We start from the raw sequence: 25654 nt of genomic DNA on the forward strand, positions 1-25654 counted from the left end.
AGCCTGGCCTTGCTCGACACTTTTCACAGGTTAACTCATTTAACCTTCACTCAACCCTGTGAAGTGGGTTCGGTGCTTTGTCCTACTCTCCAGATGAGAAAACTGAGGTGGGGGATTTGAATTTGTGCCCGGTGTGGAGATGTTCATCACCTGTGCCATCTGAGCCCGGATCTGGGCTCACTCCCCACTGCTCATGTCTCCCTGTGTGTCCGTGGCCTCTCCCGCTTCTGGATCTTGGCCACCACGTGCTTTCGTCTGCATGCCACAGAGCTGCAACACCCCCGTGGCAGCCAGCCACCGCTCCCACCGCAATACCTGGGTACTCAGAGGCCCTGGGTGCAGGCCTGGCCCCAGGGGCTCATCTTCCCAAAGGAAACCAGAATGATAGGATGTAGGAGGCTGGCTGCCAGCAGCAGGCTGACCTTCAGGCTGACAGCGGAGAGTACCACCTTGGCCATGCTGCCCAGCCCCACAGAGCCATACTCCCACCAGTGCCGACAATGAAAAGACTGAAGGAGCAAGAAGACGAGGCTGCCTCCGGACAGGGGGATAGGTTTGACATCTGCCCGCCGGCCTGCAAGCATGAAGTTGCTCAGAAACCACCAAAGCATAGCCCAGGTAGGTGGTACAGTAGTCCCTGCTGGTCACCCCATGTGGGGGCAGCAGCCCAGCCTGGAGGAGGAGCCTCACGGCCACCACAGCAGCCAAATCAGAATTGGTCTTCAGAGTTGGGAGGGATTCCTCGGGGTCTTCCAGGAGCCAAAGCAGCTAAGAGATGATGCCTGAGACCACAAGCTGGGCTCAGAGCCTGACTCCAAGGGCACATGGGGGCTCTGTGCCGCCTTCTCCGCACAGAGCTCACAGACTAAGCCCGGTTCCTTCTCACTCCTGGCATGGTGGGCATGCACCCTGCCCTGCTCCGCCAGACAGAGGGCCTTCCATCCTGCTGGACAGCAGCCTGTCCTGAGAACCAGGATCGGTGTCAGCATCGCCCTGGTTCCCAGCAGCAGTAAGTTCATAGATCATAACAACTGTACCTCTCTGATGCGGGAACTTGCTGGTGGGGGATGCTCAGGTGGGACGGGGATTGTGTGGGGAAACTGCTCTAAAAAATAAAGTTGATTAATTTTTTTAAATCTAATGAATAATATCACAGCAATAAATTTGAGAATGTAGACAACAGGGATGTATCTCTCGAAAACTATAACATATCAAAACTGGCATAAGAAAAGTTAATTATCTGAAGTGGATCAATAGCCAATAAAGAAATTGATATGATAATCCAAACACTTAGAGCCCCAAAGCCCCAACCCAGAATGGTTAGGGATACATTCTACCAAACTTTTTGGGAATAATTATATCTTATCTTCTACCACCAGTTCCAGCCATTTGGAAAAATGTAAAATTGGATCCATACCTTACACCATATATCAGAATAAACTTCAAACACATCAGAGAACTAAATGGGAGAAAAAAGAAACCATATAAGGAAAATGAGTGAATTCTTCCTATAATCTGCGTGAGGAAACCCCTTCCAACTATGACTCAAAGCCTAGAAAAAATAAATAATACTTTAACTCCATTAAAAAATACCTTTGGGCGTGCCTGGGTGGTTCAGTTGGTTAAGCTTCCGATTCTTGATTTCAGCTTCGGTCATGATCTCAGGGTCGTGAGATCGAGCTCCACATTGAGCTCTGCGCTGGGTGTGGAGCCTGGTTAAGATTCTCTCTCTCTTTCTCCCCCCTCTGCCTGACCTCCCCACCGCCCCTGCTCGCACTCGCTCTCTCTTAAAAAAATTAATAAAAATAAAAAAAGTTTTGCTTGGCAAAAATGAAAAATAGGGAGAAAATGTTAGTGACTTACCTGGCAGATAAAGGGCTGATATCCTTAATAAAGAGTTCTTTCACAAGAAGGGGGGAACCTTCCCTTTGCAATGTGCAGCTGCAAGATGGTAGTGCAAGTTTCTAAGCAAAATTGAGAGGGAAAAAAAAAACAACCCTAGAAGCCCAATAGAAAATAGGCAAGGACACAAACTTAAAAGGCATACAAATGGCCTTAAATATATGGAAAGGTGCTTAACTTTACTTAATAAGAAAAAGCAGTGAGGGGCTCTGGGTGGCTCAGCTGGTTAAGCGCCAGCTCTTGGTTTCAGCTCAGGTCATGATCTCAGGGTTGTGGGACTGAGCCCCACTTCCAGCTCCTCACTCAGCAGGGAGTTGGCTTGAGATTCTCTCCCTCTGCTCCTCCCCCCTCTGCACTCTCTCGTTCTCTCTCTCTCTCTAATAAATAAAATAAATTAAAAAAAAAAAAGACATACATTCTGAAACATCAGGAAAAAGGATTCCTGCTGTCCCCATACATCAGTTTTCCATTGCTGCTCTAACAAATGACCACAAACGTAGTGGTTTAAAACAACACAAATTTATTCTCTCACCATTCTGGGATCAGACGTCTATAAGCTGTTTCACTGGGCTAACTTCAAGCCGCTGATGCGGCTGGTTTCTTTTGGAGGCGAAGCTGAGCCCTTGCCTTTTCCTTCTCCTAGCGGCTCCCTGTGTTCCTTGGCTCAGGTCCCCTTCCTCCATCTTCCAAACGCACCACTTCAGTCTCTGCTACTGTGTTCTCCTGTTCTGTGGCCAAATCTCATAAGGACCATCTCAATATCCTTAACATAATCCCATCTGCAGAGTCCCTTTTGAGGTACAAGGTATACGAAAATTAATAAAGGGGAAAACCTGTTTAGAATGGCGGAGGGCGGCCAGCAGGGGGAGCTCTCGCGCCCTCCTGCTCCTCAATTGCAGACATCACAGGAAGAAAGGAACCTTGGGAGTCCAAACCACCTTAGCTACTACGTTACTACCCCAGCTGGAACAAGAAGGGCTTCCTTTTGCCCTGGCAACAGCCCAGCCAATGAGAGACTGTCACAACTCAGCCAATGAGAAGCCACTATACTTCCAACTCCCAGTTTACTCCAATAGACTTTTTTAGAACATCTTTTCCAACTGAGAGGTTCTCTTCTTTGTTCTCCAGACTTGTTTATGGTGTTGCCATACCTTGCTTGTCCAGATTGCAATTGTCTACTATTCCCTAATAAACCCATTTTTGCTGCTAAAATAACTGGCAGCTTTATTTTTAAGGTGAACAGGTGACAGTTTCCAGGGATCAGAACCTGGAGATCTTGGGCACCATTACGCCGTCTGCCACACCCTCGTACTGTACACACAAGACCTGAAATCAGGGTACAGGGATTGGAAGATGTAATTGGGTCGCCAGCTGCCTGCCTTGACCTGTTTGCCCTGTTTTACTTGGGCACTGTGGTGTACGCAAAAGATTCAGCAGATAAAATACATAACCTGGAACTAGATCTACAGATTGCAACACAAATCGATCTTGAGAACGTAATGTTGCATGAAGAAGGCAAGCTGCAGAAGAATTAAAATATAAACATTACTTTAAAAAGTACAACATCAAGGGCGCCTGGGTGGCGCCATCGTTAAGCGTCTGCATTCAGTTCAGGGCATGATCCCGGGGTCCTGGAATCGAGCCCCACATCGGGCTCCCTGATCCACTGGGAGCCTACTTCTTCCTCTCCCACTCCCTCTGCTTGTGTTCCCTCTCTCGCTGGCTGTCTCTCTCTCTCTCAAATAGATAAATAAAATCTAAAGAAAAAAATTTTTAAATAAAAAATATAAAAAGCACAACACCAATGTTTGTGCATGAGAGCAAGTGAGACAGGGGAGCTACAAAGCCATATATATATATCTCAAGAGTCTGATGGTGGGGGTGCCTGGGTGGCTCAGTCGGTTGAGCCTCTGCTTTCAGCTCAGGTCATGATCTCAGGGTCCTGGGATTGAGCCCCACATCAGGCTCCCTGCTCGGCAGAGAGCCTGCTTCTCCCTATCTCCCAAGCTTGTGCTTTCTCTCTTGCTATCTCTCTCTCTCTCTCTCTCAAATAAATAAAATCTTAAAAAAAAAAAAAAAAAACTGACACTCAACGACTGAGCTACCCAGGCCCCCAGGTTTTGTTTACTATTAAAAGCAGACCTAAAGCACATTCAGAGAAATGGTGACACCTCTCAGATCGAGGTGTGAAGTGCGTGTTTGTTATACTTTTCTGTGGAATTAGAAATATTTCGTTATGGTTCTTTTTTTTATTTTTTATTTTTTTTTAAAGATTTTATTTATTTATTCGACAGAGATAGAGACAGCCAGCGAGAGAGGGAACACAAGCAGAGGGAGTGGGAGAGGAAGAAGCAGGCTCATAGCAGAGGAGCCTGATGTGGGGCTCGATCCCACAACGCCGGGATCACGCCCTGAGCCGAAGGCAGACGCTTAACCGCTGTGCCACCCAGGCGCCCCATTATTTTTTATTTTTAATTAGGCTCCACGCCCATCGCAGAGCCCAACGCGGGGCTTGAACTCATGGCAGTGAGATCAAGACCCAAGCTTAGATCAAGGGTCAGATGCTTAACTGACTGAGCCTTAACCCTGATGGTTCTTTTTTTTAATAAACAAAAGAAGCAAGGAAGTGGAGACAAAAAGAAAAATAAGAACTCTTTTGCTATAGACCTTAGTTTCACCAAATGAAAAATGCACGTTCAAGACTTGGATGCTTGAATCTGTCTCAAGATTTGTGAAGCATGGTCTAATTACTTAAGCCATTTAGAAAAAGGCTTAGTGTAAAAATTAATTGAATATTGTCCTGGTTGATGTAAATGCATTGACAGTAAATGTTAGCAAGCTTCTTTCTTTTTTTTTTTTTTTAAGATTTATTTATTTATTTGAAAGAGAGAGAGCACAAGCGGTGGGGAGGGGCAGAGGGAAGGGGAGAGAAGCAGACTCCCCGCTGTGCACGGAGCCTGGGGCTCTGTCTCAGGACCCTGGGATCAGCACGTGAGCCAAAACCGAGAGTTGGACGCTCAACCAACCGAGCCACCCGGGTGCCCCTAAGCTTCTTTCTAAACATAAAGCTCAAGGGGTGCCTGGGTGGCTTAGTCAGTTGAGTGTACCACTTTGGCTCAGGTCATGATCTCAGGGTCCTGGGATCCAGCCCTGCATCAGGCTCCTTGCTCAGCCCTCTGCTCTGCTCCACCTGCCGCTCCCCCTGCTTGTGCTCTCTCTCTGACAAATAAATAAATAAAATCTTTTTTAAAATAAATTAAATAAATAAAATGAATGGGTTGACTTGCTGTCTTGTGGCTTCAGGGTTGTTTTTTTTTTTTTATCATTGTGGTAAAATACATGTAACTAAATTTGCCATTGTACCCATTTTTAAGTGTACAATTCAGTGGCATTAAACACACTCACGATGCCATACAAACATCACTTTTTCCAAAATTTTTCATCACCCCAAACAGAAACTCTGTACCTGCTACCCAATAATTCCTTACCCGCCCCCCACGTATGCAAGCCCCTGGTACCCTCTGATCCCTTTTCTCCCTCTATAAATTTGCCTGCTCTCAATAGTTCATGGAAGTGGGATCATACGATATGTCCTTTTGTATCTGGCTTCTTTCACTTAGCCTCTTTTCAAGGTTCTTCCCTGTTCTACCATGATCAGAATTTCCTTCTTTTTAAAGCTGAATAATATTGGATGGAGGCACCACACTTTCTTTACCCATTCATCTGTGGACGGACACTTGGGTCATTTTCACCTTTTGGCAACTGTGAATATTATTACTATGAACATGGGCGCACAAGTATCCAAGTCCCTGTTTCCAAACCTTTTGGATGTATACTTAGGAGAGCAATTGCTGGGTCATAAACTCACGCTGCATTTAATTTTTTTAAGATTTTATTTTTAAGTAAGCTCTATGCCCAGCATGGGGCTCAAACTGAGGTCAAGCGTCACTCACCCCACTGACTGAGCTGCCAGGCACTTCTGTAGTTTAGTTTTCAAGGAACCTCCAAGTTTTCCCACAGCCCCTGCACCATGTAACATTCCCACCAACAGTGCACAAGGTTCCAATTTCTCCACATCCTTGCCAACACCTGTCTTTTTCCTTTATTATTACTATTGCTATCCTATTCGGTGCAAAGCGGCATAAATTGTTTTAATAAAGTGATTTCTGACGGATTTTTTTTTCTGAAAGAGAAATACAAAGGGTTTTGTTTTGTTTTTTTTTTTTTAAGATTTTATTTATTTATTTGACAGAGAGAGACAGCCAGCGAGAGAGGGAACACAGGCAGGGAGTGGGAGAGGAAGAAGCAGGCTCATAGCAGAGGAGCCTGATGTGGGGCTCGATCCCATAACGCTGGGATTACGCCCTGAGCCGAAGGCAGACGCTTAACGACTGAGCCCTGTTTTTTTTTTTTCTTTGTTGTGGTTGATTATTATATTCCACAAGAGGAAAGGGTGATGGGGTCTGGGGTGTTTTCCTGTCTCCAGCCTCTCCTCTCTCTTTCATGCTGGGAAATAAGGAAGCCTGCGCGTCTCCAGGTCTCCAGGTATCCACTGACAGGGAGGGGAGACAGATGCTGCTGAGGGGGTCCGAGTGGGAGGAGCAGCGTCTTTGTGGGGTGAGGCACAAAACCCAAGTGGAGGGTCAGCCTTGGATGGGAGGGGGGACAGAAGAAGGGGGCGGATACCCCTCTGGTTTGTAGGTTTTGGGTGGGCGGACAAAGGCTTCTGTTGGCTCAGTGAAATTCCTGGGGAAAGGTCAGGAAGAGGAGGATAGAGGGAGAAAGTTTAAAAGGCACTCCCAGGATATCCAAGAAAGAGAAAGGCCTCCTTTGGCCTCACACCCCTCCCAGCTGTCCCTGTGGAGGCCCCACTCTCCACCCAACCCCTCTCTCCCTCCCTCATCAGCTCCCTGTAGCTGGGAGCTTCTAGCACCCCCACTCCTCTGAATTGCCTCTGTCCAAGGCCACTGACCTCCCTGCCGTGACACCCACTGGCCTTTGCCACCCCCACCTTACTTGACCTCTGGTGGACACTTACCACAGCTGACCGCTCCCTTCTTCTGTCCTTGACTTCCATGCAGCCCCGACTCCTGGTTTTCCTGCTGCCTCCCCTTCCCAGGTCTTCCTAACCCCTTTCACATGTTCCTGCTGCTCCCACCCCTCCTTCATGCCACCAAGCCCCAAGGACCCACCTAGACTTCTTGCCTCTCTTCACTTCCCCCATCCCCAGGCATTGGCCCCCCAGGCTGGTCACTGTGTATTTCTCTCTGGCTTTAATGCTCAGCTTTTCTTTCTTTCTTTCTTTCTTTCTTTCTTCTTTCTTTTCTTTCTTCTTTTTCCTTTTTCTTCTCTTTTCTTTCTGATTTTATCTTTTAAGTACTCTCTACACCCAAGGTGGGGCTTGAACTCATGACTCCCAGATCAAGAGTTGCAGGCTTCACTGACTGAGCCAGCCAGGTGGCCATAATGCTCACCTCCCTAATTCACCTCCCCAAAGCTCTTTGTCTCTATAGTTGTCACATTAGCCAGAATGGTTGTCCCACAGTGGTTGTCAGCCTAGCCTGCATCAGAGTCACCTGGGGGACTCGCACAGTCCTGCCTTGCAGGGCCCCACCCCCAGGGTTTCAGATCCAGTAGGTCTGGTGAGGGACCCAAGAATCTGGGACTCTGGCAGGTACCCAGGTGACACTGACCTGCTGGTCTGGGGACCACGCAGAGGGAACCGCCACCTTAAAACACTCATCTGATCATGCTGGTCTCTTTTAAAACTCTTGAGTGCCTCACCTTTGCCCTCAAGGTAAATCCAAGCTCATATCTTGGCAATGACCGCCATCTGGCACTCGTCCTCTCTGCACTGACTGTCTAGAAAGCCTTCACCGCCCTACTTCTATGGTTGTAATGCTCTGAGCAGATGGCACAGAACAATCTGTGATCAGTGCTCACCATACACACCTGGGTCCCCCATCACATACATGCTCCTTGAGGATGAAATGCTGGGGACACCGCTCTATCTCTAGAGCCCAGCACAGGGTTTAACACAGTGCTCAGCAGATTGTTGTTGAATGAATGAGTGAATGAATGAATGTAAATATTTTCAAGTATTATTTTATTTTTATTATTTTATTTAAGTGCAAAAGACATTTTTACTTTGAGTCAAATTTTATAAAACAGAGTCAGACTCCTGGTTGGACCAAACTCAAATCTATAATCCCGAAAATCTGGCCTCCGCTCTGCCCCCTGGCGATAGTCCCAGTCCCAGCAGGAAAACGAATGTACTATTTAAGGCATTTCCAGGAACCGGGGGCGTGACGACGGAGACTCATTTGCATACCCAAAATGCATTGCACACCGGACAATTTCTGACTTAGAAATGACTAGATTTCCCTTTTTCCTTTGAATTAGTTTTCCCCCCGAATAAGGATGCTCTCACAGAATTGTCCGGGAGAAAGACAGAAATCACTAATTTTTTTCTAGCAAAGAGTCACCATCACTGTATTCGGGTTAACAATTACCCGAGGAATGTGTGCGGGCTGTAGCAGGCATACTCTGGTTTCTCTTCAGATCGCATAAATCTTTCGCCTTTTACTAAAGATTTCCGTGGAGAGGAACAATTCTGAGTTTTTAGCCAATTTTTTGAGGTCTTGCGCTTAGCAAGGCTATTAATATGGTTTAAAAATAGACTGATTAGTTTTTGATTGTTAGCGTTGTTTAGTAGTTGTGAACTCTAGGAGTTATTTTTAGTGTCTTTTTTTTTTGGCTCGCGCTTATTACGCCTAGATTGTAGTTAGTACTTACTCGTGTTTTAAGTACGTGTAAAAATACGTACCCAAGAGCTCTTGGAAGGTAGGGTCCTGGAAAAGGAGTTAGTATGACGGTTTGTTACTTGTGTTTCTACTCCGGCAGAGGGCTTGAGAGACCAAGCAGCCCTAGACTTTCTGTGCAAATTTGAGCCTCGCCTTCCGAGCAGAACTCAGCCGTAAAAAACTAGAACTTCATCGAAAGCCTATTGTACTCAAAATGTTGATAGGTTGGAAACCACCACCAAGCACGGACTTGCTTCTGCTCCCGGGGCTCGCTCATAGTCCGGCGCGGATGTTTGCTCAAAAAAAAAAAAAAAAAGCATCCAGTTGACCTGGTTTTGCCCAGACTTCGGATAAAACTTTTTTCTAAAAAGATGATTGGGGCATATCTATTCACACCTTTTAGGGAGGTAAATGCTTGGCAAGGCTGAGCACCTTCCTGATTCTGGCTCTGAGCGTTGCATTTACTGTAAGCTTCTAAAAATAACTTCAAACAACTGAAGCGTAATTGGCTTCTTTTCCTATGACATATTTATAAGTATTGCTGTTGGTTTTGTTTTGTTTTCCTGATGAGTTCATTAAAACCAGAGCTGGATCATTTGTGGAAAATGGGAATGAGAATGACTTTTAATGATGGTCGTAATGGATTTGATAAAACTCAGGAGGAAGTTAATTTTTTAACCAATCCCACTGGCCGGAACTTAGCTTTGTGAGCCGGCCTTCCTGTGGGGTAGGCTGGGAAATGTAGTCTTTCCCCTAGGCAGCCATGAGCCCTGCTAATGGTGTGAGATTCCAGGAGGGAGGGAGTGAATCCTGGAAAAGAAAACTAGCAGTGTTTGACCAGCAAAGGAGGGAGGGAATCCATCCCGAAGTTCCCTCCTTGAGTGTCTCCACCTCCTAGGCCAGCTCTCCCTTGCTTGTGGCTGTGGGATAACCCCTTCCTAGGCCCTTTTGATGCCCCCCCCTTTTAAGATTTATTTATTTATTAGAGAGAGGAGGGAAGGGGTAGAGGAAAAGGGAGAGAGAGTCACAAGCAGACTCCACACTGAGCACGGAGCCCAATGCAGGGCTCAGTCTCACGACCCTGAGATCATGACCTGAGCCAAAACCAAGAGTAGGTGGCTTAACCGACTGAGCCACCCAGGTGCACCTTGATCTCCCTTTGCGTAGATGACCATGGCCCAGGCTCAGGGTGCCTGAGGCAGCCGCCCTCAGTCCAGCCCTGCTCTGCTGGTCCCCCCATTTGTCACCAGGGAGACCTCTTGACCCGCTGAACTCAGAACTGACCTCCTGAACTCAGGAAACTCCAAGAAGCTTCTGCCTGGCAATTTCATTTTTTAGAAACTAACAAGTTGCGGAAACAGGAAAAGAAACGTCTGGGAACCATACCTGTCCAGGTGAGTCAGAAAGTGCCCACAGGAACCTCAGCTTCATTATAATATTACAGTCCCTCTCTAAAGATTCATCCCAAACTCTAATAAAAGGACCCTGCTTCCCCCTGCTTGGGGAGTCACAACTTTGGAAACTACTCCTTGAGATCTCCTTATTTGTAGAAATGAAGTGACTTTGGAGGCAGGCCGGCACTCAGTGTGGTCTGAGTCTACAGCTCACCAAGGAGCCGGCTCACGTTGTCCGGGGCCACATTCAAGCCCTGGGAGGGTCATTTTCCTTTCTTTCTCCCCAGCAAACTGCTCCTCACTTGCCGGCTGGGGTCAGTCAGAATTAAATGCTGGCGGCCAGTGCCGTCTCTGGGCTCTGAGGGCAGGGGTTTTAAACTTGTTGGCAAAAACAACCCAGTGTAATGAGCACCCCAAGCACCCAGATTATAGTCTCCAAATGTCATTCCCTGGTCCAAGGAAGGGGGTTCCTTGGAGAAATGGAGAGTGCAGGCGTGAGCCGGGAAATAGGCCCACCTTGCAGAGGCTCTCGAAAGCCAAAGATGATATCGATGAACTGTCAAGAAGATTCATAGAGTCAAAGGATCAAGACATCTCCAATCTATTTAAATCTATGAGTTCATAAAAATACTAAATCTGAACTAACTGGTCACTGTGCTGATTGACTTTTGGTGTCCGTTTGTCTGGGCTAAGAGATGCCCCCAGAGCTGGTAAAATGTCATTTCTGGGTGTGTCTGTGAGGGTGTTTCTGGAAGAGGCTAGTGTCTGAATCAATGGACTGAGTAGGTTGTCCTTCCCAAGTGGGTGGGCCTCACCCAACCCGTTGAGGGCCTGAGTAGAACACAAAGGTAGAGGAAGAGCAAAGGGGCTCTTTTCTGCTAGAGCTGGGACACATCTGCCTTTGGACATCAGCTCCTGGTTCTTGACCCCAATTTCCACTTAGACACCGCCGGCTTTCCTGGGTCTTCATCTGCAGATGACAGATCGTGGGGCTCCTCAACCTCCATAATTTCATGAGCCAATTCCCATCGTAAGCCTTCTCTCATATCTATCTATTTATCTCCCATTTGGCCTATTTGTGTGTGTTAAACATGAGCCATAATTTTAAAGTTTTAAATATATATATATATTTTTTTAATTTAAGATTTTATTTTTAAGGGACAACTGGGTGGCTCAGTCGGTGAAGTGTCTGCCTTTGGCTGGGGTCATGATCCCAGAGTCCTGGGATCGAGCCCCACATCGGGCTCCCTGCTCAGTGGGGAGCCTGCTTCTCCCTCTCTCTCTGCTCCTCCCCCGGCTTGTGCTTTCTCTCTCTCAAATAAATAAATAAAATCTTTTAAAAAAGAAAAAAAAAACAGTGAGGTTGTATATAGCTAGTAAAAAAAAAAATTGCCTTAAAAAAAAAGATGTTATTTTTAAGTAATCTCTACACCCAATATGGGGCCCAAACTTACAACCCTGAGATCAAGTCATATGCTCCACTGAGTGAGCCAGGTGCCCCTAAATATATATATATATTTTTTATTTTAAATATATATTTAATATATGTTATTAATATATATTATAATATATAAATATAAAATATACTATATATTAAATATTTAATATATATATTTTTAAAGATTTTATTTATTTAAGAAAGAGAGAGAGAGCATGGGGGGGAAGGGGCAAAGGGAGAAGCAGACTCCCCACTGAGCGGGAAGCCTGACTCGGGGGATCCCAGGACCCCAAGATCATGACCTGAGCGGAAGGCAGACGCTTAACTGACTGAGCCATCCAAGCGCCCCGCCCCTAAATATATTTTTAAAACAAATTTGTGAGCAGTAGCATGTGTTTCTTCATTAATAGATTAAATACTAGGATCAAGTGGCATGTCTAATGATTTCCATAATTTCAAAGTCAAGATCAACATGACCAGTATTTCAAGGTCTCTGCAGCAACCGTAACGGGACATGAACGCTATGATTTCTATTTGTGACAACGACCTAGATGCCGAAGTTAATCATGGGCGGAGATGCTAAATTTCGGTTAGAGGTAGTGAAAATAAAGATGAATTTCCGATCCGCCTTTGCAGCCCCTCTGAATTCAGTCCGTGGGTTGAGGAGCCCTGGGCTGCATTGTTTTGCCTCCAGGTATTCAGTACAAACCATCCCCTGTGTGGGTAGATTTTTGAATTTATCAAAGCACATTCATGCACAGTCATTTATTTAGTGGGACTTCCTGACCAGCTTATGAGGTTGGAAGGTGCTATTAGACCCATTTTACGCGTGGGAACCTGCAGTGTAAACGCTTACCTCACTTGTTTGAGGTTGCATGATGATAATGACCGAGCTGCAAAGGGAACCAGGTCCCCTAACTCCCGGCCCGCTGCTGACTCTTTTATACCCAGTTCCCTTCCCCAAAAACGCTCTTTAATTGCCTTTTCATGAAGTTTTTGTTCTTGTGTTTTTTTAATTTATTTTTTAAAGGTTTTATTTCTTTTTTTTTTTTTAAAGATTTTATTTATTTATTCGACAGAGATAGAGACAGCCAGTGAGAGAAGGGAACACAAGCAGGGGGAGTGGGAGAGGAAGAAGCAGGCTCATAACAGAGGAGCCTGATGTGGGGCTCGATCCCATAACGCCAGGATCACGCCCTGAGCCGAAGGCAGACGCTTAACCGCTATGCCACCCAGGCGCCCCTAAAGGTTTTATTTCTTTATTTGACAGAGAGAGAACACAGCAGAGGGAGAAGGAGAAGCAGACTCCCGGCTGAGCAGGGAGCCCCGATGTGGGGCTAGATCTCAGGACCTTGGATCATGACCTGAGCTGAAGGCAGACGCTTCATCGACTGAGCCACCCAGGCGCCCCATCACAAAGTTTTATTTTGAGAGAATCCACAGCCTTTCTCCTGAGCTCACCATCCTGTTTTGTCACCTCTCAGGACACCCACAGAATGGTCACATCGATCCCTAAGGTGGTTGGGCATCCAGGAGCTATGATTTACCTGTGAACAGAGGTGGTTATTACCCTGTCAGTGGGAGAGCCTCAATCCTGCAATGGTGACCTCCCTTTGAGCTTTGACAAGTCACTCTCTTTCACCCAGTCTCAGTTTCTACTTTTCTGAAACAGGTGATAAACTGTCCTCCCTTGGTTTTGGGGGAAGTTGTAAAGATTGGCTAAAATTATAACAATAAGGAGGGAAGAGGATGTGGTATGTCCATGGGAGAAATTGTCACCTGTGATGTTGTCATTGCCATGAGTTAGGGCTGAGCCTACCCACCCTTTGCCTTTAGAAGTCAAAGATACGGATCGTGGGGGAGGGGGGAGAAAAGAAGTTAAAGATCAATAACCCCAATAAATATCGATAAAAAGTAAGATCCATAAACCCCAACTCTCTAACCTTATCACGCATTGTGCCTCACCTCACACCCGGGAGAGGACGAGGGTGCTCGCTGGGGTCCCTCTTATTAGGGCACTAATCCCATTCGGGGGGCCTCCACCCACATGACCTAGTCATCTTCCACAGGGCCCCCTCCAAACACCACCACACTGGGGGGTAGCATTTCAACATGTCAAGTTTTGGGGGGACACATTCAGCCCATAACAATGCCCTTGGGAGAGTCCAGCTCCCTTTTGGAAAAACCCTCTCCCAGAGGAGCTGCGGGCCTCGTGGTCGGAGTCCTAGTCTGGGGCAGGAGCTCGTGCGCAGGTAGCCGATTTGGGGCGAGGTCCCAGGGGCCAGGGGCAGGAGACTGCGGTAGGGTCAAATGAGTGGAGGGAAACCCAGTCAAGGGAGCTTATGGCCTTCCCCCCATCGCGAGCCGTGGGGCCAACCCCCTGCCGGCCTTCTGGGCTGCACAGCGAGCATCCCAGATCTGTCCACCCAGGGACAGGTGGCAGCATTTGTCCACTGGCTCGTCTCCCACAGGTGAAGGGCTCCCCAAGAAATGTTAGTCTTCGCCTGCTTGGAGGCCCCGCACACACCAGTGGGGGCAGCTTCCCGAAGGGAAGACAGAAGCTACGCAAGGTGCTGTCGGGTACTCGCATCTGTGCAGAGCTGCTGGCTGCCGCTGCCAGTGAGAAGTGGGCTGAGAGGAGGGGAGAGGGGGCGGAGAACGGTTGCCGAGAGGATGGGACCGCCCATGACTTCAGAGGCTCCTCACCGCCTCCCTGGATGTGGGGTCTGAGTGCCTTTCCTGCTCCCCAGGCTGCTCCAAGGACCCCACCCTGCGTTGGTGACGGAGCTCGAGTCTGCAGACGGGGAAGTCCTCAAGAAGCTTTAAGGTGCAGGTGGGTGGGTGCAGGGATCCCCTCGGCTGGCCACGCCCAGAAAAACCTCACAGGTAAGTTTCCTTCTTTTTTTTAAGATTTTAAAATTTTATTTATTTGTCAGGGAGAGAGAGAGCATGTGCACAAGCAGGGGGAGCGGCAGGCAGAGGGAGAAGCAGGCTCCCCCCTGAGCAGAGAGCCCGATGTGGGGCTCGATCCCAGGACCAGGAGATCATGACCTGAGCCGAAGGCAGCCCCTTCACCGATGGAACCAACCAGGTGCCCCCAATGTCCTTATTGCACCTGCCATCTACCCACCTGCAGTGGCCTGCCTTGTCATCGGTCCCTCTCTGCCCTCTGGGAACAGGAACCAGGTTCAGGTGACACCTGGGAAGCTCCCGAGGGGCTTGCACACCCCCGGGGGCCCACAGTGCAGGTTAGGGTTCCTCGGTGAAGCCTCCGTGCATCCCTCCCGAGAGGCCTTACTGGCTGAGCGCCGGGCCTGCCCCAGCTGAGGCCGCCTGCATTCCCTCCCTGTGAGGGTGGCCCGTGTTCCCGGCAGACAGCTGTCATTCTTGGGGCGGGCTGCTGATGCCTTCGCTGAGGGGAGCAAAGGTTGCTCAGGGGAGGAAGCCGCCAGGGATGGGGGAGGCGGATGGAGCCGCACTGCACTGCAGCCTGGCACTGAGCCCTCCCAGGCCTCCACAGCCTCCGTGGCCTGGCGGCCTCCCCGCCCCAGGGGGCTTCCTCCACTCTCTAACCCGATCTTCCCCTCCTCCGGCGGAGGCCCACCCATGGACAGTCCCCAGCACGCGGTGATCACCCGATGCCGTTGCTCACAAGTCCTTTATTGCGATTCTAGGCCGTCAGGCAATATTTCTCGACTGGGGACCTTGGGTTTATTTTTCCCGTTTCCCAGAGCCTCCAGGAGGTCGGGTCCCAAGCTAAGCAGGGGGGTGGGACTGTGAAGTGCGGCTCTCCTCCGGCACTTTCCAGTTTCACGTACGACTGCAGGGCACGCCACACCCTAAACCACACACTCAACGGCACCCCCAAGGTTCCTGCTCCCCTATATGGGTAGGCCCGCCAATGACTCTTGGGTGGGCGAGGAGGGCACCTCTGAGCTCTTGGCTGCCCAGAGCGGAAGGCGGAGGTGTGTGGAGCCAGGGGGACTCAGGGTCAAGCTGGACATGTCTGTTTGCGCTGTCTCCCGGCCCACGGTTTTGGGCAACATTCAGCTGGTGGCGAGGTGACCAGGCTTCCCTGGTGAGCGGGGCTGCTGCACCCGAGACACTGAGACCAACACTGCAGCAGTGGCTTCAGTGACCCAGTGAGCCCCCCAGGGGAGCGGTGAGGTGGCGGCCTCCACATCTTCTGAGAAGAATTAGATGCGGGGCAACAATTACGGCAGGCAGCTGGCCCTTCTGATTCAGTTGCCACCCAAAAGCCTGGCGATGAAGGAAGACCCCATGTCTCCGGGTTTCAACCACACACAAACCGGTCATGGAAGTTTGAAAGAGATTTATTTAAAAACAGAACAAAAAAGAAGCTTTGGTATTTCAAAACCCGACAATCATCAATCACTAGAAAGTTAAATACCTCCCCTAAAGCCCAGCAGTACAAAAGCACAGACCTCCACAGGCTCCTGATAAGAAAGAGACAGTGTGCAAACCCGGGGACGAGCCGAGACCCACGCCCCCAGCACAGGCGGGGCGGTGTCGGTTGAAGTTCACTTCTGCGACTCACTGTCTCAAGCGGATGCGAAAGCTGTCCAGCCAAATCTCAACAACAATAAATTAAAAATTCAGTCGAGAAAGAACACATTAAATTAGGAATAGAACACAATTTCTCCTAGACAAGTCTTTTCAAAAGAGGGTCTATGTCCTGGGACAGAAGGGGGGAGGAGTGGAAGGAGTGAGTTCAATTTCAAGTATTTTCCATCTAGGTTCATTTTATTGAGTCGAAAGCTTACAAAAAGTCCACTGGCCCTCCCCTCCCGCTCCCCGATGCCAACTCCTGAACCTCCACACGCGCTCTGCGTCACTGGTGTCCCCAACAAGGCACAAAAGGGTGGGTGCTTTCAAAGGCTCCCTTGTTCGTGCAGCAGGACTGTCGGTGCTGGGCGTCTTGTGCAGACCGGGCTGAAAGCAGGGCTGTTGGTGCGCTCACACGCTGGGATCCTCCTGTGCAATTAACAAAACAAGCTGTTATTCTTCACCACCAACCCCGTGGAAGCGACACAACTACCAGGGGAAGCAGGTGACCGAGAGGACCTGGTGCCCCCACCCCCCAGGCTCTGCAGAGGCTCCTGACCCAGGGACGTGCCACAGCCACCGTGGAGTCTGTGGCCCGGACAGCTTCGCAGGCCAGTGCGGTGTTCACCGGGCTCTCCTCCGCCGAGGCCCGGCTCGAGCCCGAGGAAATGGAGAGACAGGGGGTAGCAACCCCAAATTAGGGGTTTGGCTTGCCCCTCCCGGATCAGGTGGGGAACTACGGGCACATGGGTCTACGCCGGAAGCAGCAGGGAAAAGCAGCCTGCCTACCTCACGGAGGCTGTCAGACCCACGCAGTGCAAATTTAGCACCCGGTCTATTACAGCTCGGGAAGATTTCTTTTTCATCTGACTTTCCCCTTGTTCTTCAGGCTCGGAGCTCAGACCTGCTGCCCACCCTTCTCTCCCACTCCTTCAGGCTGGGTGCTACTTCTCCACCTGGCCTCGGGCCAGGAACCAGGAACCAGAAACCAGAGGGCACGAAGCCCCTGTGGAGGTAATGAGGCATTTCTCCTGAGTTGGCTCAGGCTCCTGAACTGCTGCGAGCACAGATCGAGAGCTAATGTGTCTGTCCACTCACTGGCCTGACAAGAAGACAGGAGAGAAAGGGAAGCAAGCCCAGCTCCCCCTGAGGAACTTTCTCCTGTGACTGCCAATAATGGACTCTGTTCTGTTCCCTCTCCCGGGAAATCCTGGCAGCGAGAAAGCAGAGGGCTGGCTGGCAGGGCAGACGAGGCGGCCTCCCCAAGACTGAGCCTGATCCCCAAGACACATTCCGGCCGAGGGTCCCACAAGGGCCACGCTCAAAGGGACGGCTTCCTGGGGGCACAGATGTTTCAGGAAAGGAGGGGAAGGATCATGGCTGGCACTGACAAGATGACCCCCTTAGCTGGCCCATGGCGAGAGGCAGTGAACAGGCCCCTCGGGGCTGACGACAGGGGTCCTCTCTGCAGCTTAGATGGAGGCTGGGGTCAGCCTGGGGGTTTGCTGCAATTATTTGTAAATGCTGCGATTTACCGGGGCAGGGAAGAGACTGTCGATGGGAGGCCAGCAGATTCAGCTACCCACCACTGTCCCTTCCTACGATCTCCTTAGAAGTCACTTTTTGATACCCTCTCTAAACACACTCACTCCTCTCTGTGTTGCGGGTGGAGGGTACTGGCTTAGAAGGGGACCCCAGGGGCGCCTGGGTGGCACAGTGGTTAAGCGTCTACCTTGGGCTCAGGGCGTGATCCCGGCGTTATGGGATCGAGCCCCACATCAGGCTCCTCTGCTATGAGCCTGCTTCTTCCTCTCCCACTCCCCCTGCTTGTGTTCTGTCTCTCGCTGGCTGTCTCTATCTCTGTCAAATAAATAAATAAAATCTTAAAAAAAAAAAAAAAAGGGGGACCCCAGTACCACCCGGGCCCTCCCCTGTGCCGGCCTCAGGACAGAACACCAGGCCGGGGCCTCGGGCTCTGAAGACAGGCGGCTTTATACCTTACTCCTGAAGAGGGGCTTGGCCCCAGGCCCACAGTACTCATTGTAGATGAGCTTGAAGAGGAACAGGTGGAAGAGGGTGATGAGGGAGGCCACGCTGAACCAGAAGAGGAAGGGCAGCCCAGGGTCCTGCTGGGCCATGTGCTCATCGTGGGCCAAGATGGCCTTGAGGTGCAGCGTGTGGCGCAGGTCCTGCAGGTGCGTGAGGTCGGTGGAAATGTAGAGCAGCGGCGTGATGGGCTGTGTCACCATGACCGGGAACGTGTGGCCCTGGGGCGCCGAGGTCAGCTCCACGGGCTCCTCCAGACAGCCCGCCTCGCACGCGTAGATCTTGACGGGCTGGCCGCGCGACTCCACGGACACGTGCAGGTACGGCTTGCCCCCGGGGTCCGCGAGCACGGCCAGGTTGATGTGGTCGTTCTTGTAGCGGATGCCGTGCAGGGCGTAGCTGTTGTGCAGCACGTCGGGGTCAGCCTGGAACTGGAGGTGGTTCTCCGTGAACTGCAGCCCCCCGAAGCTGAGCACCATGCCCTGCAGGATGCCCGGGGCGCCGACCCTCGCCAGCCCCTTGCAGCCCCGCTTCTGCAGGGTCAGCCTCCACAGGTCGGAGAGCTGCAGGATCTGCTGCACCGAGGATGGGTGGCCCGGCCACAGGTTCTCGGCGTGCATGGTGGCGTGGCCGCTGAAGCAGTGGTCTTCGTAGTTGAGCGTCGACTCCATCTGGTCGCGCTCCCGGTGGCTCAGGCTGGGGCTGAGCAGGGGGGCTGGCGAGCAAGAGAGCATGTAGTATAGCGTCAGGTTCACGGTCAGGCCCGACGGGGTGTGAGCGTCCGTGATCTTCTTCATTTCCACACCTGTAACAAACGGAGCGCGTTAAGGAGGAACAGTGAGGCCGGCAGACTGAGGTCATGACCTGAAGAACAGCAGAGAAGGAAGCTTTGGCCCCTAGGGAGGTCCGTGGCAGCTCCAGTCTCCCCTGAGGAGGGGAGAAAGTCATCCTGCCTGGCTCCCACATATGACCGGCTTGACCCTGTGGGCCCCAAACCGAAAATCCTGTTCGAAGTGGGGCCTCCTGCCAGCGTGCAGAACACAAACGGGGCCAGAACATGGTGGCAGGTGAAAAGTCCAGCCCTCTGCCTCCAAAAGCCTGTCATCGGCGCCCTGGCCCGTCTCAGCCTGCTCCTCGCTAACACCCGTTCTCCACTCCTGGAGCTTTAAATAACATCCGAACACCCCATCTCCCAAATCTGTATGAATTCTAGACTCCAACAGCTAACCGCCCGTTGGGTGTCTCCACCTGGATGCCTGGCAGGCATTTTGAACCTGACATGGTTTGAACTCTTCCAACCCCAAACCAATCCTTCCCCAGGTTATCTCTGGACACTTGCTCGAGCACTCCCCACAAATTTAGCAGTCCCTCTCAAATTCTCACGCCCCACGCCCAGTGCATGCCAAGTCCTGGTGGCACCATCTCCGAAAGTAGCAGAAGCCGTTCCCTTTGTCTCCACAGAGTGGCCACAGTTCTGATCCCAGCCACCCTCCTCTTTCACCTGGGCTCCTGCAAAATCCTCGTATTGGTTCTCCGTGTCCCACTTTTGCCCCCTTAGTCTACACTCTGCACAGAGCAGCCAGAGGGAGCTTTAACAATGTACAGCTCCTGATGTCTCTGCTCGGTTTTCCATCCCAAATAGAAGCAAATTCACCATTCCCACCAAGGTCTACCAGGCGCTTCCGGATCTGGCCATCACCACCCTTCCCTTGCATGCAACCTGCCAGCCACACTGGCTTCAACCACACCCGCTCCTGCCTTCGGGCCTCTGACCTGCTGGCTCCCTGCACACGATCACTCAGCTGGTTTCTTGCTGTTCAGGTCTTAGCTAGGTGCTTCCTCCTCAGAGAGGCCTCCCTGACAACTGGAGCTAAACAGAGGCCCCACCCCACTCTTCCCCTCACCCCGTCACCCTCCAACACATACTTTCAACTTGACAGAACTTTTTATTCTAAAAAGTTATCTTGTTTATTCAGATTTTCACTTTTTCTAGTAGCGCCTTCCTCCCATCCAGAATTTAAGCAAGCACCCTGAGAACAGAAACTTCGTTCTATTCACTTCTGTATCCCTCGTGTGGAGAGAACAGTCCCTGGCAAGATTCAATCAATACTTGCTGAGTGAATTAAACACACGTTGAGCAACTAAGTATAAGGATTTAGACAACAAGCACCCTGGAAACCAAACTCTCTCTCTCCTCCAGAATAGGATTTCCTTTATTTCAACTGTCAACGGGGGAAAGAAGTTTTCATTTGACCTGCCCATTCCAACCTGCCGAGGAAGAGGTTCCATTCCCTCCCAGTGAAAAGGTGCAGCCACTCTGGCCAAGGCACACTTCAGCCTAGCGGGACCCCTGCCTTGGGGGCGCCTGGGGCATGTGACTCTTGATCTCAGGGCCATGTGTCCAAGCCCCACGATGGGCACAGAGTTCACTTTTAAAAAATAAGAAAAAAGCCCATGCCTGTCACCAGCCAGACTGTGGGGGACTGAGGAAAGAATCTGGGGACAGCCAGGCCTCTCTGTTGATTTATCCTTTAAAAACCGACCCCGACATCCATTCTCCAAATCAGTTCTCATCTACAAGAACGAGTAACAGTCAGACCTGTCTTTCACGCTCATTCTTTCACTAGAATCTCACAAAAGCCCTCTGAGGTCAGTGCTCCTGTTATTATTGAATACAGCCCGTGGAGATCAGTTACCTGGTCCAAGGTCACACAGATACTAAGTGGTAGAGCAGAGAGTCAGCCCCATGTCAAGGGCCAAGCCCCCTTTAACCACCCCACTACTCCCTTTCACTGTCACCTCTGCATACTTTAGCGGGTATTTCCAGGGTGGACCGTGTACACCCTGGTGTAAGGTGTGGACTGTGGACCAAGAACTGGCCAGGCCTCACCTGGGCTGAAGAGCTGAGCCCAGAGGCGCTGGTGGTCCTGAAGCAGTTCAGCCGCTGGCATCTCCAAGAGCTCCAGCATTTCCTTTCGGGCCAAATCCTGGAGCACCTTGAGCTCCTTGGCTGCTTTGCTTTTGAGCACCTGGGGGCTAATGGGGCCTGAAACATGCACCACCCACAACACTGTCTCGTCCAGCTGTGTCTTGGGAGCCACTTGGAGCCGGTTCACTAGCTTCTTGGCGGCCACCACCACCAGGTGCACCAGCCCCGTGGGAAAAGGCGGGGACCGGCCTGAGTAGAGAAGGAACTGATGATCTCCCACCTTCTCCAGGGTACTGGTGAAGGCTCTGGGGACCGGGCCGGCAGTGGGCCCCACAGTCTGCAGCGCGGCCACCCGCTCCGTGGGATTGTTGAGCTGAATACGCTGCAGATAGACGTGGGGTCGGCGCCGGTGCGCCAGAAAGTCCTCTTGCAGCAGCACGCAGTCGCGGCCGGATCCTGTGACCAGGCCGGAGGCCGAGGCGGGCCCGGGAACCGCGCCCGCAGGGCCGGGACCCGAGGTCCCAAGCTGCAGGCAACGCACTCGGCGCAGCAGCCCTTCACGGAGAAGCAGCACCGACTCTCCCGCTTCGGAGAGCGCACTGAGCGGACGCAGCTGCACGAAGGGCACGAAGTCCGGCGCCACCGCGGGCTCTCGTTCTCCAGGAGTCACCCACAGCCTGTTGGCGGCCACGTCCAGCGCCAGGAAGCCGTTGGCCACCAGGGCCGGCACTCCAGGGCCCAGCGGGACAGCCTCGCCGCGCTCCCGCAGGCCGCGCCAAGCGCGGGTGGCCGCCTCNGGCCCCGCCCAGCCCACCGGCCCGGCCGCCCGCGCCTCACTCCCCGGCCCGGATCGCGGCGCCCACCCCGGCCCCCGCAGCAGCCGCCGCAGCAGCAGCAGCCAACGCTGCTTCCTCCTCCTTCTCGGTTGTCCCCGGCCGTCAAACAACACCGGCCGTCAAGTGCCACCGGGTCTTTTGCGACACACGAGAAAGGAGGGGGCGGAGGGAAGAGACAGGGGCGGGCCAGAGAGAAGGGGGCGGAGCCACGGCGAGGACTCGGCTGCAGCCGCGGGGGCTGGACCTTCGGATCCCGGGCTGATAGAGCGAAGGCCCAGGGAGGGCTGGGGTTTGGGGGAGGGGTGGAAGAGTGGAAGCATCCAACTCGCTTGTAAAAAAAAAAAATACTGAGCCTGCCAAACCGACCACGTGTTGGGCCCCGTTTGCTACTGATGGATTCAACAGCCCTAAGAGTGAAAAAAAATAAGAAGGAAACTTTTCTGTAAAAAGGGCGATCCTCCCTGCAAAAAAACTTAGTAGAGAAGAAAGGAAAAAAGAAGGAAGGAAGGAAGGAAGGAAGGAAGGAAGGAAGGAAGGAAGGAAGGAAGGAAAGAAAGAAAAAGAGGAAAGTAACCACTGTAACTAGACTTTTTAGGAAATATTTTATTGACAACTCTTCCAGACCTGTCTGGCTGCATGTACAGCATATAGAGACACAAATCCCACCCAAGAGTGTCCATTTCTCTCCCACACCAAGTTGTCCTTTTGATGTCACCCTGAGTTTTAATTTATTAAATGACATGAGACACTAAAGTCTCATTATTTGAAAATGACTTTAAATTGTGAATCATCAATGCAAAAGGGAAATTTTGCTTTGTTTCTGGGGAAAAAATTCAATATGAGCACAGGGGTGGACAATGGGGAGATTGTTTCCGCATTGGTTTCAGGATGTTCCAAAACCAGACAGTGCTTCCCAGTTGTTGAAAATTAAACGGTCATTTAAGGTGCCTCCCTGTGGGCTGTGAGCCGACACTGATGTGTTTGCCGAGTTGGAGTGCCAGCGTCCTGTGAGAAGGTACCTGTCCAGGTGATCCTACAGTATGGTGACCTTTTTTTTTCCTTCAAGGTTATTATCAAAGCATAAACACAATTTTTAAAATAATTTATTTATTTTCTTAGTAATCTCTATACCCAAGGTGGGGCATAAACTCACTACCCCAAGATCAAGAGTTATACGCTCTTACGACAGAGCCAGCTAGCCACCCCCATAAACACACTTCTTAATTCCCTCCTGGTTCACAAACCCCACAGAATATGTTCATGGGGGTGCAGGAATCCATGACCTACTGTTAGGAAGACAGGCTCCATCCAACCCCATTGGGAAGGCAGAAGTCCTTGGGTAGCACAGTGTGGTGAGAACAAAGGACCAGGCTTGATTCTAACTGTGAAACGGGGATGACGAGAGAAACTGCCAGTCGTGTTTTTGAGGAATAAATGAGCTAATGCAGGCAAGGAATGCAAGGTGCATGACACATAGTGAGTGTTCAGTAAACGTAAACCCACATAATTACATTTGCTATTACAATCAACTGTGTAATAGAGATGTACCTTGGCCCAATTACGTGAATGTTTCAGGGGGAGCAATTCCTAGAAGCAGGTTCCTGGGTCAAAGGGAAGCCTCATTTTTTGTGCTCTTAACTCCTTGACACTCTCCCTCCCACCCCAGCAGGGGAATCACAGCCCAGGGTCAGCAACAGAGCCACAACAAAACCAGGGGTCAAGAGTACAGAGGACCCTGGCACCAGCTCTCTGGGCTTTGAATCTTGGCCTCACCTCTTGCTAGCAAGTCCACTGACTTCCCTGGGCCTCAGTTTTTCCATCCATAAAGTGGGGATTATAAAACCGAGTAGGATTGCTCTCAGACTTCAGTGACGTGGGCATGTGATAAATTCAGCATACTGCCTGGCTGAAAATAACCATTCACCATTTTTACCTATTCTACAGATTCTAAATGTGCTAAGGATGTCTTCCCCTCTCCCGACCCCAGTTATTCTGTCCTTCTCCCTAGATGCGACCACTGTGATTTTTCATTCACCGAAATTGTAGCATACAATATACACATGTATCTCTCTATTTTCACTTAACGGAACAGCTTGGAAATCCTATCATTATTGTTATTAAAGGGGCTAAGTGCCAGTCCAACTAGCTGATGGGTGTGAAAGGGGAGGAGGCTTTGGGCCGGCTGGCGGCCGGGTGTGGCAGAGGCCAGCACCATTCCTTGGCTCCGCCAAGAAAATGGATAAAAGAAGACAAGGAAAGTGAGAAAAGCACCCCCACCCCTTGGCACCAGACAACTGCCCTCCGGGCCAGCCATCCTTCCTGCAACTTCCCAGGAAACCAGAGTCCTGCGCCTTTAAACTGTTCACAACACGTGCAGCACGTACCAGCAGTAACATCTGGGCAGCAGTCACGGCTGGTTAAGGAGACAGGCTCTCCTTTTGGATGAAGTTTGGACCAGGTTCAAGTTCCAGCAATTTGGCAAAGGGAGCAGGAAAGAGATACGGAAGGAATGGAGGGCAGGCTTCGGCGGGGTGAATCCTTTCTCCAGGGAAGGCCAGCAGCCTCCCAGACGGATTGCCTCTCCTGAGTCACACCGCCTCTGGGCATGTGGACCACGGGAACCCCCCTGGCCCAAGGAATTTTTCTGTCCACAGTACCTGACCATAGAGGTTCTCCTTGGATTCCAGCGAATGGAAAAGTTCGAGCGGGTTCTAAAGTTGCCTCCGTTACCGTGCTCCTGCATCAGCTGTGTGATGTTGAGCCGGTTGCTTCGCTTCTCTGGTCCTCAGTTTCCTTATTTCACAAATCGGGGCAATACTGCCCAACTCACAGGGCTGTTGTGAACATAGAACGAGAAAGAGCTTTGAAAACTGAGCCAGCCAACATACGCTCATTCTCCACCCCTCTGCTCATCCTTCCATTTCCTTCTCAAAGGATCTGGAATTTCAGCCTGCATCCTCCTGAATTCAAAAACATCCGGTGGATTCTGGCACCAAATCCTGTCCCCAGCTGCAGAAACTCCCCACCCTGGGTCCCTGTTGGGAGACAGAAGACCTGGACTGTACTCATGCCTCTTCGCTTTACTTGCCTTGTGATCTTGAGGTTACTGCCGGGTCCCTCTGCACTTACTTCTACCATCTGTACAGAGTAAATCTCTGTATGATGAGATGATCTCCAACGTTCCCAGGGATTCTACCTATCTTCTAAAAATAACATATGTTGCTTTTGTTTGGACTGTACAAATAGGATATATTAATTGCAAAAAATTGTAAAAACAGTGAAAAATATAAATAAGAAAATAAAACTACCAGGAAGTAATACGTGTAATATATAATGTGTAATTATAGATACATACAATCCCACAATCTGGAAATAATCACTGCAAACATTTGCCTGTCATTTGCTTTTAGCACTGTCTCTATTGGATCCATGAGAGGATATTTTTACTGAGTAGGGTCATAGTGTATGTCCTTTTTTTCCACTTAGCAAATTGGTAGAGGATTTCCCTTGCTGAAACAGTCTGATTTCTCTTTCCCCCAGCACCTAGGCCTGGACTACTCTGTATTGTTCATTAACACCCATGACACGCCCCCTCCCTTCACCCTTTGCCCCTCAGGGGTTGGGGGAAGGGAGCCCCTGCCCACCCAGAGTTGCACCCACCACCCACTCCTCTGGAGCCTAATCTGCTGGCAAGAGGCTCCCAGATCTGTCTGAGGGCCTCTTCCAAGGAAGGGAGGATG

At 50.6% G+C, this 25654-nt stretch overlaps 1 protein-coding gene and 1 non-coding gene across 2 annotated transcripts; one reads left to right on the forward strand and one right to left on the reverse strand.

Moving 5' to 3' along the window:
- Window positions 1-8443: 8443 nt before the first annotated feature.
- Window positions 8444-8560, forward strand: LOC117804531. Its single transcript, XR_004629008.1, has one exon. It is a non-coding gene; the product is annotated as a U5 spliceosomal RNA (small nuclear RNA).
- Window positions 8561-15853: 7293 nt separating this feature from the next.
- On the reverse strand, window positions 15854-24579 carry KIAA2013 (KIAA2013 ortholog). Its single transcript, XM_034672064.1, has 4 exons — window positions 24572-24579; window positions 21040-21995; window positions 18101-18954; window positions 15854-16532 (listed from the first exon to the last, which is right to left on the reverse strand). Exons 1-4 carry the CDS (start codon window positions 24577-24579, stop codon window positions 16515-16517), a joined length of 1836 nt encoding a protein of 611 aa, XP_034527955.1. The 3' UTR covers window positions 15854-16514.
- Window positions 24580-25654: the final 1075 nt, after the last annotated feature.

The sequence above is a fragment of the Ailuropoda melanoleuca genome, chromosome 11 (assembly GCF_002007445.2).
Source record: "Ailuropoda melanoleuca isolate Jingjing chromosome 11, ASM200744v2, whole genome shotgun sequence".
NCBI classification, from domain to species: Eukaryota; Metazoa; Chordata; class Mammalia; order Carnivora; family Ursidae; genus Ailuropoda; species Ailuropoda melanoleuca.